The 16,659-nt window shown below is 46.0% G+C and overlaps 2 protein-coding genes across 5 annotated transcripts in view; one reads left to right on the top strand and one right to left on the bottom strand.

The window, feature by feature from the left end:
* The window catches only part of dync1h1 (dynein, cytoplasmic 1, heavy chain 1), a 29,674-nt gene extending 29,109 nt beyond the window's left edge, over window positions 1–565 (bottom strand). For both annotated transcript variants that reach the window (XM_084677717.1, XM_084677727.1), the window contains exon 1: window positions 216–565. In XM_084677717.1, the coding sequence (XP_084533843.1) occupies window positions 216–468 (253 nt within the window). In that variant the 5' untranslated portion in view covers window positions 469–565. The remainder of the gene's footprint in view (window positions 1–215) is intronic.
* On the top strand, window positions 387–15,068 carry ppp2r5ca (protein phosphatase 2, regulatory subunit B', gamma a). Of its 3 annotated transcripts, XM_084677882.1 has the most exons (17): window positions 387–523; window positions 1,196–1,287; window positions 1,425–1,490; window positions 2,742–2,892; window positions 9,584–9,783; window positions 11,084–11,194; window positions 11,393–11,485; window positions 11,662–11,792; window positions 11,972–12,031; window positions 12,640–12,748; window positions 12,942–12,995; window positions 13,102–13,272; window positions 13,469–13,596; window positions 13,791–13,892; window positions 14,028–14,100; window positions 14,525–14,641; window positions 14,810–15,068. In XM_084677882.1, exons 2-17 carry the CDS (start codon window positions 1,261–1,263, stop codon window positions 14,942–14,944), a joined length of 1,728 nt encoding a protein of 575 aa, XP_084534008.1. In that variant the 5' UTR covers window positions 387–523; window positions 1,196–1,260; the 3' UTR covers window positions 14,945–15,068. The 3 variants fall into 3 exon arrangements, with proteins under 3 accessions (XP_084534008.1, XP_084534015.1, XP_084534023.1); XM_084677889.1 differs by lacking the exon at window positions 14,525–14,641; XM_084677897.1 differs by lacking the exons at window positions 387–523; window positions 1,196–1,287; window positions 1,425–1,490; window positions 2,742–2,892 and adding an exon at window positions 6,290–6,430.
* Window positions 15,069–16,659: the final 1,591 nt, after the last annotated feature.

Below are 16,659 nucleotides of genomic sequence, written 5' to 3'. Positions count from 1 at the left end.
AAGCCACTTAACAAGAAAGGCCAATTTACTTCATACGCAAGACTCACAACAATCACCAACTTCCGTCCTAGCTAACTGATTCGTTTGGTTAGCTAGCTTAACTAGTCTGATTAGTGAGCCGGCCCAGCGTGTTAGTGCCTCCAAACGTTAGGCTAGCTAGCTAACAAATTAATCGTTTCCTCAAAGCCAAGTACCTTGCTAGTGTTGACACTGACCTTTAAGTGTGCTTCTCTCAACTAGAATGGTCTGAATTTGAGGATCTGAGAGGAATTTTCGCATCTGCTCCACAGAGCTCTTCTCCTCCAGGGCGGTTTCCAGGGAGGCCGGAGCCTCGCCGCCATCTTCCAGGAGCAAAGGGACAAGTTTACGAATATGCTTCTGCAACACAGAAGTATCGGCAACCGTCTGCACGGCTGCAGACACCTCCATGGTGCCAGAGCTATCGTCTCCTCCGCCGCTGTCGGACATTTTCCGAGTGTGAACAACAATCGGTCGTAGACTGGACAGTGAACAAAGAAACGAGGTGTCTAGTTGCTTGCGCACCCAATAGTGATGTGTCAGTGCAGGAGATGATGCGATGCGGATGCAAGTTATGTCAAAAGCAATGGTCAAAAGCCACAGCCCATAAATGCAAGCAAGGCATGTTGGAACTTGTAGTTTTCTAACGCTCGGGCATTCCCGAGACGGAAAAAACGGAACGCTCAAGTGAAAATACTACAATGCCCACAATGCAGTTCAGATGGTCTGTCACTATTGGGTGGATAAGGATTTTTCTCAGAACACATTCTGTAATGTTTCTTTATAGACTTGTTTATCAAATAACTTTCAGTACTTTTATTCTTTTAAATCAATAGTGCTAGCTACACAAAAAATATAATACTTGGCTTGTTTTAGACACCGGGGGAGGTAACATTTATAGGTGGTGGTTACTGATGCCCCTGGGCTCTTTTGCTGCCAATCGATCACTACTTCAATACAAATATGTGCTATATTTTACTTCCTCTGAGATATAAGTTATCAGCGTCGTACTGCGTGGTCACTACAGAGGCAAAAGTTTATAGCCAAAACTGTAACTGACGGACACTTCCAGAGTACGCTTCACTGCGAACTGCGAAGAAGGATGAGTGTGTGTGTTTGTGCGTCACATGATCAGTCTGAGAACATTTCTGTGCGTGTGTTGTCTGCGTTCCTACAGATAGAGTGAAGAGAAGAGACCTCAACTGGAGTTCCCGCGGAAGACGTGGGGAATCCTCACTGAAAATGCCGCACAAGGGAAAAAAAGACAAGGTAAAGTTTCTATGGACTACATTTGAGATTAAATTGTTGTTGTAAATTATATTATTAAATTAATTATCTGTGGTTTTCTTTATTTCCTTCTTTCATTCTATTTATTTCTTGCTGTCTTTCTTAATTTTTATTTTTAGGAATCTTCCAAGCACGGTAAATCAAGCAGATCTGGAGGTAAAAACGGACAGTCAAATGACCAAGAGGTAGGATGAGGTCAGACAGATGCTGACAGTTTTCCTTTAATCTTTACCCCTCTACAGTTAAGGCAGGGCGTTTAAAAAGGGAGTAAGTAGAACAGCAATTATTTTCTGAATGCATTAGTTCAGCCTCAGGACTTATTTTCATCAACATCTTAATCATCTCAAGCGGTGGTTGGGTGTGTTGGTCAAAATATAATTTCCCAGGGTGTAAGTTTTTAATTTTATTTTAGGGTTAGAGAAGTCTGTGTGTGTTGGACTTTGGTGTTTGTCTGTGTGAGCTGTGACAGGATATAGGCAGCTCTATCACAGGTTAATTGGGGTTAGTGGGAAAAGGCAAGAAGGCTTAATGAAAGATGTCAGTGTTCAGGAATCTTCTTTTGGCCTTTAGATCCTCTTTAGCTTTAGCATCTGACCATAATAGCCAAGGACAGACAGTCTCTCTCTCTCTCTCTCTCTCTCTCTCTCTCTCTCTCTCTCTCTCTCTCTCTCTCTCTCTCTCTCTCTCTCTCTCTCTCTCTCTCTCTCTCTCTCTCTCTCTCTCTCTCTCTCTCTCTCTCTCTCTCTCTCTCTCTCTCTCTCTCTCTCTCTCTCACACACACACACACACACACACACACACACACACACACACACACACACACACACACACACACACACAGATCTAATGTTTAATGGTATGCTCAATGATGTCACTGTACACTGGTTTATCTACTGTCCGTCTATATCTGCCCAAATCACTCTCAGTGTTCCTTTGCATGTAAGCCAATGCAGAGGATCTGCACTGTATCCCCAGTGTAGCCTGTATACCTGAAAGCTGTTCCCTCCAAATAATAAAATCTGATCTGTTTAGCTCAGTCATCTGTCTGACATTGACTAGAAGTTGGCCTCTAATGTCTGCCATGTGCCAGTCTTTACTGTACATTTGATAGTTAGTGGAGATACTGATCGCAGCTTACATAACAGCTGTCAGTCCATGGATAGCTCTATCAGTTCCTATCAGAATTATCTGACAGAGAACTCTGTCACATCGCCTGTCAACAGATAAAGTACCGAGCCGGAGATCAGGTTCCCTCCCAGGGAATCACCTGATCTGATTCGGAAAGGAACATGACCCTTAACCACATCTCCCTGACCCCCCTCCCTAGCTCTTCTGCTTGCCGCTCATTTGGGTAATTGTGATCCTTGGCTTCCTCAGGCCAGGAACTGCCTCATGGCGTAACGGGAACCTTTTCTCTGCGACTCTTGTTTCCTCAGGGCTCCAGTAAGAAGGTGCCCCCCACGGCCCAGCTTCTGAGGGTGAAAGCGCCGGGCTCTCATTCGGCCCTAAAGAAGGACAGGAGGCTGAGTGCGTCCTGTTTCCCTCTCAGCCAGAACAGGGAGCTACAGAACCTGGCTGCTCTTGCAGGTACACATGCATCGACAACACACAACCACTCAATCAAGACAATCCAAAACAGTACAGTAAACGGGATCTCACAGCCACAGTATGCTGCAAGCCCGTTTCACAACAGCAGCTATCTTCTCATCATTCACTCTTGTCCCTCACAACTGAATGGACAGCATCAGGGTGCCCCTAAAAGGTCAATCTGTAAGAACATCTGCATCTCGTGTGCTCAGGTCCTAATACCTAATGTCCAAATCAGGAGTTGGGAACAATACGTAGAGAACCGGGTCCCTTCTGCCTTTATTTGTTGTCTATCCACCTGCCCTTAAGTATTGCAAGCACAAGGACCTATGTGACTTTAAAAAAACTTTAGGGGGCGGGGTCACATCTTCACATCAACTATTCACAACCTGAGGGGATTCTCTTGACGGACTCTGGAAGCTACTGGCCCGGTCGGACTGTATTATTGATAGCAGGACGGATGCATGGCTGCACGTTTCTTATACCGCGGCTCACATCCAGTCAACTGGATCTGAAGGAACCAGATATTTCCTGCCAAGGGCTTACCTGTGTAAGATAAGACTGACTCAAAAAGAGGAGAGAGAAGGACAGAGGTCGAGAGAAAGAGACGTCGAGAAGGAAAGAGACAGTGACAGAGATAGACCCACTATTTGTTGTTGGGGTTTGCGTCACGACGAGATCATGTTTTTTCTTTCCACCTGCAGTAGTAATGGTAATGTGTAGCCTTGCTGTTCATCTCTATAACTTGAGAGACAGATAGACACAATGGTTGCTTTTGTTTTTACTCTGCGTGATGCGATAAAGATGAGTTGAGGTTTACTCGTTCACATGAATCTTTAATGACTTCTTTGTTTACATGCTGCATTACAGACAAGTACAGGGCTAAGTAGGTTCCAGAAGTGCTATTCTACACTGCAGCACACTGTTCTGGCTCAGGCCTACTTATGTAGTCCTACATAGAGTCTCATAGGATGTGGCTGTGAGCGTCTGCTTGTTACATATTCACCCACTTGGGAGAATCGGCGGGTATCTCAAAAAAGGCGTGGTCAATCTGCTGATGCTGTCTAGCTGTGTTGGGCAGCCTGAGTAGAGAGGATGGGGAGTCAGGTGGCTGAGCGGTTAGGGAATCAGGCTTGTAATCTGAAGGTCGCCAGTTCGATTCCTAGCTGCGCCAAAATGACGTTGTGTCCTTGGGCAAGGAACTTCACAATATACTTGTCTCGGGGGGAATGTCCCTGTACTTACTGAAGTACAAGTAAGTCGTTCTGGATAAGAGTGTCTGCTAAATGACTAAATGTAATGTAAAATGTAGAGAGGCACAGTGAGGAAGTTGTGAATGCTGAGGCACACATGAATGGATTTGGGCACTGGGGTTGTTATTGTTAGCAGTTGGCTACTATGGCTATTTAGGACAGTCCTAGAATTGGGTTGTGATGCCTCAGGCCACTGATGTAACCCGGAAACACAGCCAATGAAGAATAATCCCAGTTCAGGCATATGACCTTCACGAAAGGCTGCCCAGCAGGATCTTGTATCGGTTAGGGAAATGACACTGCAGCAGTTTTAATATCTATTTATCTTCAAATATCATTCATCCGCAAACTGTAGCTGAAACTCTATAGGCCGAGTGAAGGCAGTGTCTAACAAGCAAACACAACAAGCATAAATGCTGTTGGAGGATTTCTTGAATCAGGTGATTTTCTCCTCCTAAATGTATGACCAGCCTGTGCTACTGAGCACTGTATCTGTGAACTGTAGTGCCATCTAGTGGCTAAAAGGCTAACTACCCATGCCCTCCCTGTCCTTTCTCCTCACTCGAAACTGTATATCAGTCGTAACACTGAAGCTTTGATGATGTCCTCATTTAATGATACCAATAGCCTTTATATGATTTATGATCACATGTTTGGGCAGATAGGGAAACGTGTCGAAAGGAAGCTTCTCAAGAAAGATGTAGCTGCCTGTTCATCAGAAACGATTCAAACAGGAGGATATTTGATTCTTCTCTCTGTGCCTCCTTTGCCATTGATACTTCATACCTGTCCTGACCAATAGTAAAGAGTCTTCGAAGACCCTTCCCAAGAAGCTCTCCTTCTGATTGCTATGGAGTTGGAATGTGGTACAGCTGTGGAATAGGAAAGTCTCATTCAGACAGAGAAATTAGGGAAACTATAAAAAAAAGGGAGAGTACAGACTTCTGGCATAGGGAGGCTTGAAAGATGCCAAAGAGACCATGCATGATAGAGAAATTGCCTTGTGAGGCCTGACAGAATGGTTAGACAGAGACCAGGTAAAGAAAGACCAGAGAAGGGATAGAGGCCCGTAAGCAACAGGCAACAACAACAAAAATGGAAAAGAAAGGAAGTTTGAGAGAAGAAGAGAGAAAGGGGCTGGAGGACTTAGGAGATGCCCAGCTGTCCAGAAAGGTCTGGCCTTAGAGTTTGGGTGTGTGTATGCTGTTATTGCTGTGTGTTTGGGTGTGAAGTGGACACAGTTGTGAGACTCTTAATATGGGTCTGCTTTACTGCTAATTGACATTGCTTTTGATTTTTCGATTCCTCCTTTTACTATAACCCCACATACATTTGACTTTCTGGTTTGGCGTTGTGGGTTCATGGTGTGGTCAATATGATTTCTGTAAATTAGATTAATCTTCGTAAGAGGAAGTTGCTTCAACCTTCAAAGAAGAAATATGGTATACAGTATCTTGTAGAGCATTGTTATTTGTGTAAAATAAACAGTGATGGATTAGTAAGAGAATAGGGGAGTGAAATGTATATGGTGTGGAATGTGGATGAGTGGGCGGGGATTTAATTATATACATTTGCGTTTTTTACAAATTTCCTGATAACTGTTCGTAAATTCCCATATTTTTAAATTATGTATGCTGGTCTGGATTGTTATGCTAGATGTCCCAAAATGAAATTGCCAATATATATTTGTATAAACATAATTTGAATATTACGGTACATAATTATGGTATGTTAATCGTAAGCTCATTCTTTATGTGTATTTTCATCCACCAGTGGAGAATGATTGCAACTTTGGCCCAGTCCTGTGCTGGGATGTATTAGTTACAGAGGGTAGGCTGGGCCCTAACCCTAGTCCTGGGTCAGATATATCACAGGCCCCTGTAGTCTGGGGCTGTGTATGGGAGAGCAAGATCTGATCTGAGACCAGAGGCTGAGGCTACACTCCTCCCCCAGCGTCACAGGGCCAAATTCCACAGCTAGTCCCACCCCCTGCTGCTCTTGTCCAATCCCCTCCCCCTCCTCCTTGCAGCCCTCCCCTTGTGTGCGTGCTCAGCCAATCGGCCGTCTCCCTTCCTGTTGACGTCACTGCCCAGTCCGTTCCCTCCAGCGGAGCTTCATTTTCTCGTCTGCTTTGTGCTAAAATGGAGTCTGCCTGCTGGCCCTAGAGGCTCGCCTGCCTGCTGGAGGTTAGATGTTGACATGCAGTAAGGCTGGTGACAGGATGGTGGTGGACGCTCCGAACTCCAATGGGCCTTTCCAGCCCGTGGCCCTCATGCACTTCAGAGGTATGTAGAGAGACCATTGTTCCTGTGTCCTGGGCTGGAGCCGGGGAATCTGGGGGAGCAGTGACAGAGACGCTCCTCTCGACCGGTCTGCTCTGCTCAAATGGAGATAAGCTGCCGGTCTTTGTATCTGCTGAGAGGTTGTTCGGAGAGGGACCCACTTGGATTGATATGGAGCAGATGAGTGTGGTTCTCTTGGACAGGGAGACAGATTTCCAGGGAGAGAGAGAGCTGCAGAAAAGCAGGTTTTACAGACCAGCTCTCTCTCTCTCCCTCTCTCTCTCTCTCTCTCTCTCTCTCTCTCTATCTCTCTCTCTCTCTCTCTCTCTCTCTCTCTCTCTCTCTCTCTCTCCCTCCCTCTCTCTCTCTCTCTCTCTCTCTCTCTCTCTCTCTCTCTCTCTCTCTCTGCCCATCCCCCCACCAGCCTGCTGATGGAGGAGGAAGTGAGGTCATAGCCTAGGGAAGAGGTTTTCTCTTTTTCTCTACCTTTCCATGTATCTCTGTGTTGTTATATGTGTGTTAGGTGTGCATGTGTGTGTGTCATCATAGTTTTTTCCTAGTTTTGCAATTAGAGATAGCTTAGTTAGCATTTTCCCACTGTCTTTCCTTAAATCCTCTCTCTCTCTCTCTCTCTCTCTCTCTCTCTCTCTCTCTCTCTCTCTCTCTCTCACTCTCTCTCTCTCTCTCTCTCTCTCTCTCTCTCTCTCTCTCTCTCTCTCCACCTGTCTTTTCTCTCTTCCTCTCACTGTCTTGCCCTCCCACTCTCTGTTGTAGTTGGCCGAAGGTATACAATACTCCAGTTCATCAGAGTCTGAGTGCCTTAGCCAGCCTCGGCCTTCTCTGTTCCGCACCAACTAGTCTCCTTTTCAATGTTCTTCACTTATGTCCATCAGTAATACTTCAGTCCAGGCCCTCAATTGTCCTAAAAAAGGAGTGCTTGCATTTGCATCTGTATACAGAGAAACCCAGTGGGGGTATTTTAAGTGTGTACAAAAACTTTATCAGTGCTAGGTTATGTAACAAGACCAATCTACTGTGGCATGGTCAGGGTTGAGCAGCCTCTCTTTCATACTTTCTTTTCCACTCCCTCTCTCTGTCTTTCTGTATCTCTGTCTCTCTCTGTCTCTCTCGCTCTCTTTCTTTGTCCCACAAGCTCCAAGAGTTCTAGATCTGGGCCCACCGTCATACTTCCAGACGTGTGTTTTCACATGTCTGAGTTCAGTGTCCCTGGCGTTTGTGTGTCTTTGTGTGAGGAGTGACATGAGGCCAGGTGCTGCAGTCCCAGAGCACACCAGGGTGACAACACTGCTGTCTGTGCACCACAATATGCCAACCATGCAAATTCACCAAGTAAAACCAAACATAGCTTTTTTTAAATATAATATGTTAGCTATCTATATGGTCTGCATGGTCATCATACTTAAATTACTTTAGTCTCCATTATTAGATTTAATCAGATATGTCTTGTTATGCTGTAAAGGGCATCATCATTGTGATCCAATATCCCTTTAGACAGTTCACTCAGTCCACTGTTCTTCAATTATGTAATAACCAAATTCTAATACCAACCCACAAATCACATGGCTACAGTTAGAACTGTTTTAGTGTAATTGTAGTAAATACCTATATGCCGGTATCTTCACTTTCCCGGTGCCATTTCCTCAAGCCATCTGTCCTGGCCAAGCCCTTACTGTTCTCATGAGAAAAAGAACCACAACAAAGATGGTGCTCGTGTGATTCTGTTTCATGGTTCGGTCTGGTTTAGTACATGAACTCTGCCATCTAGTTTGTCTTCAGTTGATGTTGGTGTCAGGAGATTCAACCTCCCTCCCCTGCAGGGTGGTGAGGATGTGGAGGGGGACATCTAGTACTATCTATTTCTACTATTTACAGGCCTAAGGCTGAAAGGAAAGAGATAAAGATAGAGAAATAGCGCCAGGGAGCGCATGAGTGTTAGTGACAGTTTGACAGAGAGAGACGGAGGGAGAGAGAGAGAGGAAGTGTGTTAAACCCTGATTTAGGCCTGTGTGTCATAGATGCTGACTGGTAGCAGGCAGGTAGGTTAGTCCACATGACCTTCACCTATACCAGTTACCAGCAACCAGTAAAGCCACATTTTAGGAATACTAGCTATGGATTACTGCCAGTGAAACAATGCAACCTAACCTCAACATGCATGCCATACATCAACAGCCTAAATATAAGCATCAATGTGTATTACTACCACTATTCCTGGCATCGTCTATAGTTATTACACAACTTTTAAGTCTCTCCAGTCCACCTCTCAGCTCTCCCGGATGGGTGTGTGTCTGCCTTGTTGACTTTCCCTTTAAGGCCACCGCCTCACCTGGTGACTGGTTACTGGACACTTCAAGGGGCAGGGCAAGGGCTGTCGCCTAGCAACAGAGACGGAGAAGTGAGCACATGTTGATTAGAAAGCCGCACCCTCCTCCCCTCTCCGAAACCCCCCCCTCCCTTCTTGTCCCCTCACCACCACCTGAGCCTGTTGAAAAAAAGACTTGCAGAAAAGAATGTGCCCAATGCTGTTTATGTGCCACCCTCTGCTGTCATGCTGCAACCGTGTGCCATCACAGCACTATGTGTGTGTGTGCCATCACAGCACTATGTGTGTATGTGTGTGTGTGTGTGTGAGAACTGTGCCACATCAACACATAAGATTAACGGTTGCTGTCATGTTCATTTGTTTGTACTTCTTGTTGATGTGTTGTCGAAACTGTATTTGTGTAAGAATGTGTGCATACATTTGTATGTGTGTATGTTTTTATGTATGTGTGAGTGAGTGAGTGTGTATGAGTGAGTATGTAGGTGTATGTATATCAGAATGTGTGTGTGTGAGTGTGTATATGAGTGTGTGTGAGTAAATGTGTGTCTGCGTGAGTGTGGATGTAGGGAGTGTTTCTTAGGGTTTCTTTGACAACGCGTTCTGTTACTAGAACTGGTAGTAGCAGAGAACCAAGGAACAGTGCAGGCCCACAGTTTTGAATATTTGTTTTGGATATGTGTTGGGGAATCAAAACCCTCTTTTTACTTCACTTGTTCAGAAGAAAATACCTCAGAGCTCCCAGAGTCCCTGCTTAACTCACTCGTGTTCACTCTCGTCTCTCTCCTCTTTCTTTTTCCTCTTCAATCACCCAGATGTGGCCCCTGCAGAGCAAGAGAAGCTGTTTATCCAGAAACTCCGGCAGTGCTGTGTCCTCTTCGACTTCCTGTCTGACCCGCTGAGCGATCTGAAATGGAAGGAGGTGAAGCGGGCGGCGCTGAGCGAGATGGTGGAGTACATCACCCACAACAGGAACGTCATCACAGAGCCCATCTACCCAGAGGTGGTGCACATGGTCAGTACCCAACACCTGTCTGTCTGTCTGTCGCACATGGTCAGTACCCAACACCTGTCTGTCTGTCTGTCTGTCGCACATGGTCAGTACCCAACACCTGTCTGTCTGTCTGTCGCACATGGTCAGTACCCAACACCTATCTGTCTGTCTGTCTGTCGCACATGGTCAGTACCCAACACCTGTCTGTCTGTCGCACATGGTCAGTACCCAACACCTGTCTGTCTGTCTGTCTGTCACACATGGTCAGTACCCAACACCTGTCTGTCTGTCTGTCTGTCACACATGGTCAGTACCCAACACCTGTCTGTATGTCTGTCTGTCGCACATGGTCAGTACCCAACACCTGTCTGTCTGTCTGTCACACATGGTCAGTACCCAACACCTGTCTGTCTGTCTGTCACACATGGTCAGTACCCAACAGACTGGGGCTCAGTGGTACCGCACAGGGCCGGATTAGGTTGAGACTGGGTTTGGGGCTAGAATGGAGCAGTGTTAGGCTATGATTAGGATTAGAGGGTGAATTGTGCTAAAAAGATAGGCAAGGAGGGCCGGTTTGATATGGGGACCGACATGGTCTATAGGTGGGTCTAATAGCAGGCTAAGGCTTTGGTTTAGATTAAAACTAGATTTACATACATTTCAAACAACTATTATCCCAAGATCTCTATAGATCTCCATCAAAGCTTTCATAGTGACTGGGGCACATGTGGGAGATCTTATTTCAAATTCAAGACTTATATTGTCAAATGCACAGACCAACACATGGTCAGACTGGGCACTGAAATTCTTAGGACAAGACATCGCAAAGCAACCTGGCATAAGATGACAAATAAGTACTATTAGGATAATCAACTTTGACAATTCTCAGAAGCTAGGCTGAGACAAGAGATCAGTGTTTCCCAGGACACCTGCGGGCACCCATGGCCAGCCTGGGTGTCTGAGAATAGCTCCTACAGGTCAGTTGATTATGCTGGATGGAAAGAAGACGACACTGGCGAGCCCTCGCTGTAGCGCATGACACACTTCCAAAGAACACAACACACAGTCACACCAAAACACAACACACACTCCTAAAGAGCACAATATATACAGTCACTGATACTAACCAATACACTGGCACACTTTTCTATAGACATCTGTATTGAATTTCAACAGTTTCTAATCTGTGCAATCTATGCGCCAGACCCTTCAAAGAAGTAGCATGCAGGCTGAATCACTACGGGAATGTGGGTATCGTTCTACAAGTCAAACTCTCCTTCTCTCCTCTCTTACCTGTGCCTTCTCTCCTCTCTTCCTCCAGTTTGCTGTAAACATGTTCAGGACGTTGCCTCCCTCGTCCAACCCCACAGGGGCAGAGTTTGACCCAGAGGAGGATGAACCCACTCTGGAGGCAGCCTGGCCACACCTTCAGGTAGGTCAGGGTCAGGGTTGGAAGTTAGGGGTTAGATGCTCTGTTCACAACAACTCGTAATTGCATGAAGATTTCCACCGGTTATTCTATTTAGGAAGCAGTTAGGACAAAAGGCAGAGCCGTGTTTCAGGATGGAAGAGGATGCAGGAATAAGACACATGAATCTGTTTTAAATTGGTCTTTTTTTATTCTTTTCAGCTTGTCTACGAGTTTTTCCTCCGATTTCTAGAATCTCCCGACTTTCAGCCTAACATAGCTAAGAAGTACATCGACCAGAAATTTGTAATGCAGGTAAGAACAGATAGACGTAAGACTAACTTAACTTAAATTTAGCCCGCTGAATAATAAATGCATATCAATGGTAATGAGTAATGCAATCTGTCCCTGTAAAAAATAAAAAAGATGTATATACAAATAAAGCAAACTAAAGGAGGTTGATGTTCTTGCTACCTGTTGTGTGTGCGCAGCTTCTGGATCTTTTTGACAGTGAAGACCCCCGGGAGAGAGACTTCCTGAAGACCACCCTCCACAGGATCTACGGGAAGTTCCTGGGCCTGAGAGCCTACATCAGGAAACAGATCAATAACATCTTCTATAGGTAAAGAAGTGGATCAATAGCATCCTGTGTAGCAGATGAGCAGTCATCTGACCTCCCCAGGCCAATCGATGATCTCAGGACTTCCACATGAACTGTGTTTTGCTGGGCTCTCTTTAGGGTATTAACTGAGGCTCCGAGTTGAGGTTTGGAACTGAAAGAACATTCTGTGCTTCCCTCAGGTTTATCTACGAGACAGAACACCATAATGGTATAGCTGAGCTGCTGGAGATACTGGGAAGGTAAGAGAGAACTGAGATCTGTCACGTTTCTGTTCTCCTAAAAGTCACCCTCGGTTCCTCCATGCCTTGGGAACCCATCTGCCATAACAGGACTGTTTAGCAGCTTTGCTTGAGGAACACATTCTTCACCGTTTCGGTCATGTTATGATGAGAAGAAGATGTCTTTGGGAAGACAGGAGGGAAATATATAATGTTTCAGAATATTTAAGTGGGGCCATAAAGTCAAAAGTGTTTTTGAGGTAAAAGTACAACAGGTAAGATTTTGTCAGCAAAAAAAGAAAGGGTTTTGTTACCTATAAACAGGTTGTGTTTGCTAATGAGGCCCTCTGAGAGTTATTTAGCAACACAGACAGCTCAGTGCCAGTGGAAGTAACATTTCCAATTTGTGGCAACTCCCACGACTTTCCAGACAATTATGTTCCAGCAATCCTGTTCCAGCCAATTGCCTTCCTCCTTTACTTATTTTGTGAAACCACTGTTAATCAAACTCGAGCTGGAGGAGAGTAGGGAAGTTCACTCAAACGTTTCCTATTGCAGCATTAAGGGTTCACTGAGTGGCGGCATGGCCATCTAACTCCAGTGTGTATGTTTGGTTTGCTTTTGTTCAGTATAATCAATGGGTTTGCCTTACCACTGAAAGAAGAGCACAAGATCTTCCTGCTGAAGGTCCTATTGCCTCTGCACAAAGTCAAATCACTCAGTGTCTATCATCCACAGGTGAGACCTCTGTCTGTCTTTCGCTCTGTTTGTTCGATGTTAGGGGGTGAGTGGGGGGTGAGGGAGCACTAAAAGCTGTTGGACGTTATTGGACACCTGACATTAAAAGGCTCAGTAACTATGGAAACGGCTCTCATCTAGACTTGCTTGTACTGCACTAATTGTGTGTGTGTGTGTGTGTGTGTGTTTCTAGCTGGCCTACTGTGTGGTGCAGTTTCTAGAGAAGGACAGCACTCTCACTGAACCGGTAAGTCAGTTGGATTATCAAACTATTTGAAAGGATGAACAGAAGACTTCTATGGCCATATGGTTTTTACATATAACTGCTACTATTAAAACTGTGGTCCTCTCAGGTGGTGATGGCCCTGCTGAAGTACTGGCCAAAGACCCACAGTCCCAAGGAGGTGATGTTCCTCAATGAGCTGGAGGAGATCCTGGATGTCATTGAGCCGTCCGAGTTTGTCAAGGTCCAGGAGCCCCTCTTCAGACAGCTGGCCAAGTGTGTCTCCAGCCCACATTTCCAGGTAGCCTATCACCTGACCTGGCTGACTATCTGGCTTACTTACTGGTTGACTATCTGTTGACTTACTGTCTGACTGACTGACTGACTGGCTGACTGGCTGGCTGAGTATCTGTTTGGTTGGCTGACTGACTAGCTAGCTTCCTGACTGATGCGTCACTGTTAATAATGTGTGTGTATGTGTGTGTGTGTGTGTGCAGGTGGCAGAAAGAGCTCTATACTACTGGAACAACGAGTACATCATGAGTCTGATCAGTGACAACGCGGCCAAGATCCTGCCCATCATGTTCCCTGCTCTGTACCGCAACTCCAAGACACACTGGAACAAGTGAGGCAGCGCTACCCTCTGACTGTTTGGGCTTTTAGCTGCAGGACACTCCTGGCCTTTCACACAACTACTTCTGTGCAGACTGACTCACGGTGGTCTTCATCTTCTCTCTCTCTCTCTCTCTCTCTCTCTCTCTATTTCCCTTTCTTGCTCTCTCTTTCTATCCCTCGTTCTCTCACTCTCTCTCTGTACAGGACCATCCATGGCCTCATTTACAATGCTCTGAAGCTTTTCATGGAGATGAACCAGAAGCTGTTTGATGACTGCACACAACAGTTCAGGGCAGAGAAGAATAAGTATGCATTGCAAATTGGACAACTCTTTCAATTTTTTCACTATTGTCACAATTTCTCCCCCACATACTTTATTATACATTATCACTACCATCCTGGCAGCTATGATAATGATTCTCATTCCCTGACTGCCAACAGAGAGAAGGCAAAGTCGAAAGAGCGAGAAGAGGCGTGGATCAAGATTGAGAACCTTGCCAAGTCCAACCCCCAGGTAACCAGATAAGACCCAACTCTACCCAACTGCAGCCCTGACTCCAAACTAACCCTGACAGTATACTGCTTAAACATAAGAACGAGAAAGAATTGCAGCAGTATTTTCAACCAGAAACTGGCCTGGTTTGTCAAGGCTGCTTGGCATCATCAACCACTGAAGTGATCTTTGGCCTCTTCTGCCATCATCTACCACCCTGTTCTTCTCCTCCACCCCAATTTAAGTCACAGTCATATGAACTTAATACCTATTAGTAGGTATAGCACCCCTGCTCTTCAGCTTGTATCCCTTATTGACACCAAGAGGCTAAACTACCATCTCTAAACAGCATGTTTGTCTGCTTCTCCTGACCCATCTGTCTCTGCATGCCACTTACTTTCTGTTTTCCATTCTTTCTGTTTTGTTTTTGTTTTCTTCACCGTAGCTCCTTGTGTATGTTGATTCCTCTGACCTCAATAGTCCGGTAGCTATGGAGACGGAGTTTGGCTTGATAGAAGATGTTGAGGGGTTAAAACAGACAATTAAAGATGGAGCCACTCAGGTAAACAACCTGACACTATTCTCCCCCCGGGGCTTGACCTGCGCCCCTGTCTTACTGCCGTTCCACAATATGATAAAAAAAACTAAACAGATTGTCCTAACATGGTCTGTGTTAAAGGAATACCTAACTGGCATCTCCCCTCTCCTCCCTCTCCCTCCTCCCTCCCAGCTCCAGAGGGATCAGAGGAAGGAGCGTCCGTTAGTGCGCAGGAAGTCGGAGCTGCCTCAGGACATCTACACCGCCAAGGCCTTGGAGTCACACCGCCGCGCCGAAGACATGATCACCCCCCAGGACGGAATTTAAGCCCTGTCTTTCTCTTGGCCCATCCCCTGCACTCCGGCTCCATGCAGAGGTTTACCCTGCATGGTGGGATGCACAACTGCCCTTTTCTCAAAGTCCTGCCCTCTCTCTTACCTCTCCCCCTGGCCTGCCCCCCCCCCCCAGTCCATCATCACCTACCCCCCTCCTCCCATAGACACACAGACCTGTGAGCCCCCCCCCCCCACCCATTCAACAACACAGTTGTCACAATCATCTGCTTTCTCAGGTGTTTTTATTTAGAAGGGGGAAGGAAAATAATTCCCTGTCTTTATCTTTGGTCTCTACTCTCTCTTTCTCCTTCTCTGTTTAGCTGCATTTTCCTTCCTCCCCCCATTCCTCTGCACACCATTCTGTATTCTCCATCTTCCCTTCCTACTTGCCCTGGGCTCACCACAGCAATGGAGAGCACAGACCACTGGGTCCAGCCCCGTGGCAGGGGCTTGGTTAAGGACAGAGAGCTGAGCAGAGATGGCTGGCTGGCTGGAGAGGCTCCACCGGTGTCCTTTCAAAGGGAACAAACTCATAACAGAGACTGGCAGTTGAAAGATAAGACCTTCTGCTCATCCTCCTTTTTCTCTCTCTCCTTTTTTGTGTGTCTTTTTTTGTTCTTCACTCAATCCCAGGGACATCTTGTGAGTGCCAAGACTTTGTTGTGTTCTTTCATCTCTGTCTTCATGTTTCTCCATTTCTCTGTGATGTCAGCAGAGACTCAAGGCTGACAAGCTGGACACTTGTGTGTGTCTGTTAGCTGCCTTGTTCTGGGCTTCTGAGATCTCTACGATGCTCTTCTCAGCACACTGAGGCTAACCCTGCTGACCTGCTCTAATGGTTCCTATTGTCTATGGGTGAAAGGATGGAGGAGGAGGGGAAGAGACGGGAGGGGACAAGGAGAAGGAGAAGGAGAGAAGGGCGGAGAGAGGACACTGTTACCTGTGGTCACAGTTAGGGGTGACTCTCTAAATTTGTGCCATATGCAGCTTCCTCTCTTCCCCCCTTGGTTGACTGTGAACCAGAGGACAGAATCTCATTGGGAGTCAGAGGTCCGACAGATTAATCTCATTGGCTGTCTGTGAGCCTGAGGACAAACTGAGGGATGGTGGCAGTTCAAACAATGGTACCTCGTTCACACAGAGAAGCAGTCTGGCATCAGGAACTAGGATTGGCCCAGCTCAATTCAGTTCACCTCTGCAGAGCTCAGCTTGCAGGAAGGGTGTTAAGGGCAATGAGAGGGTTGTGAGTAAATGGTGACATCTCTCTTCCATCCCCATAAATCCCTCTCTCTCTCTCTGTCTCTGAGACACCAGAGTGCCTTTGCTGTCAGGAGGAAGGAGAGAGGAACACACCCTATTCATTAGAACCAGATGCATACAAGCCGTCACATGTATACACACACACACACACACACACAAGCAAATCAACACAAAGTTAACTGAACTACCTAAAAAGCACTTCCTGAAAACTTGAAAGTTGTGGCATGTTCGTGTATCTTTAATGAAGTTCTTTAATGTCTGGTCTAGTTTATGTGTTCAGTCTACTCTCTCAGCTAGTTATAACTCAGTGGAGGGTGTAAGGACCCCCAGTACTTGTACGCGTCTTATATGTACCATTGTTTGAACGTCATGAATCTGGTTTGTTTTTTTAACATTCTAGTTCTTCTCTGGTATGGGTTCTCACATTCTCTCTGCTTGTTTGGTCTG

The sequence above is a fragment of the Hypomesus nipponensis genome, chromosome 3, assembly GCF_054491055.1.
Source record: "Hypomesus nipponensis isolate SF chromosome 3, ASM5449105v1, whole genome shotgun sequence".
NCBI lineage: Eukaryota > Metazoa > Chordata > Actinopteri > Osmeriformes > Osmeridae > Hypomesus > Hypomesus nipponensis.
This window is presented reverse-complemented; position numbering and strand designations above follow the sequence as displayed.

What these genes read in the sequence shown, in the direction of transcription:
- ppp2r5ca (XM_084677882.1), top strand. Translation starts at nt 1,261, where the DNA reads ATGCCGCACAAGGGAAAAAAAGACAAG. An exon ending in TCTCCAGCCCACATTTCCAG is followed by an intron (nt 13,273 to 13,468) that starts GTAGCCTATCAC and finishes GTGTGTGTGCAG; the next exon opens with GTGGCAGAAAGAGCTCTATA. An exon ending in TTGCCAAGTCCAACCCCCAG is followed by an intron (nt 14,101 to 14,524) that starts GTAACCAGATAA and finishes TCTTCACCGTAG; the next exon opens with CTCCTTGTGTATGTTGATTC.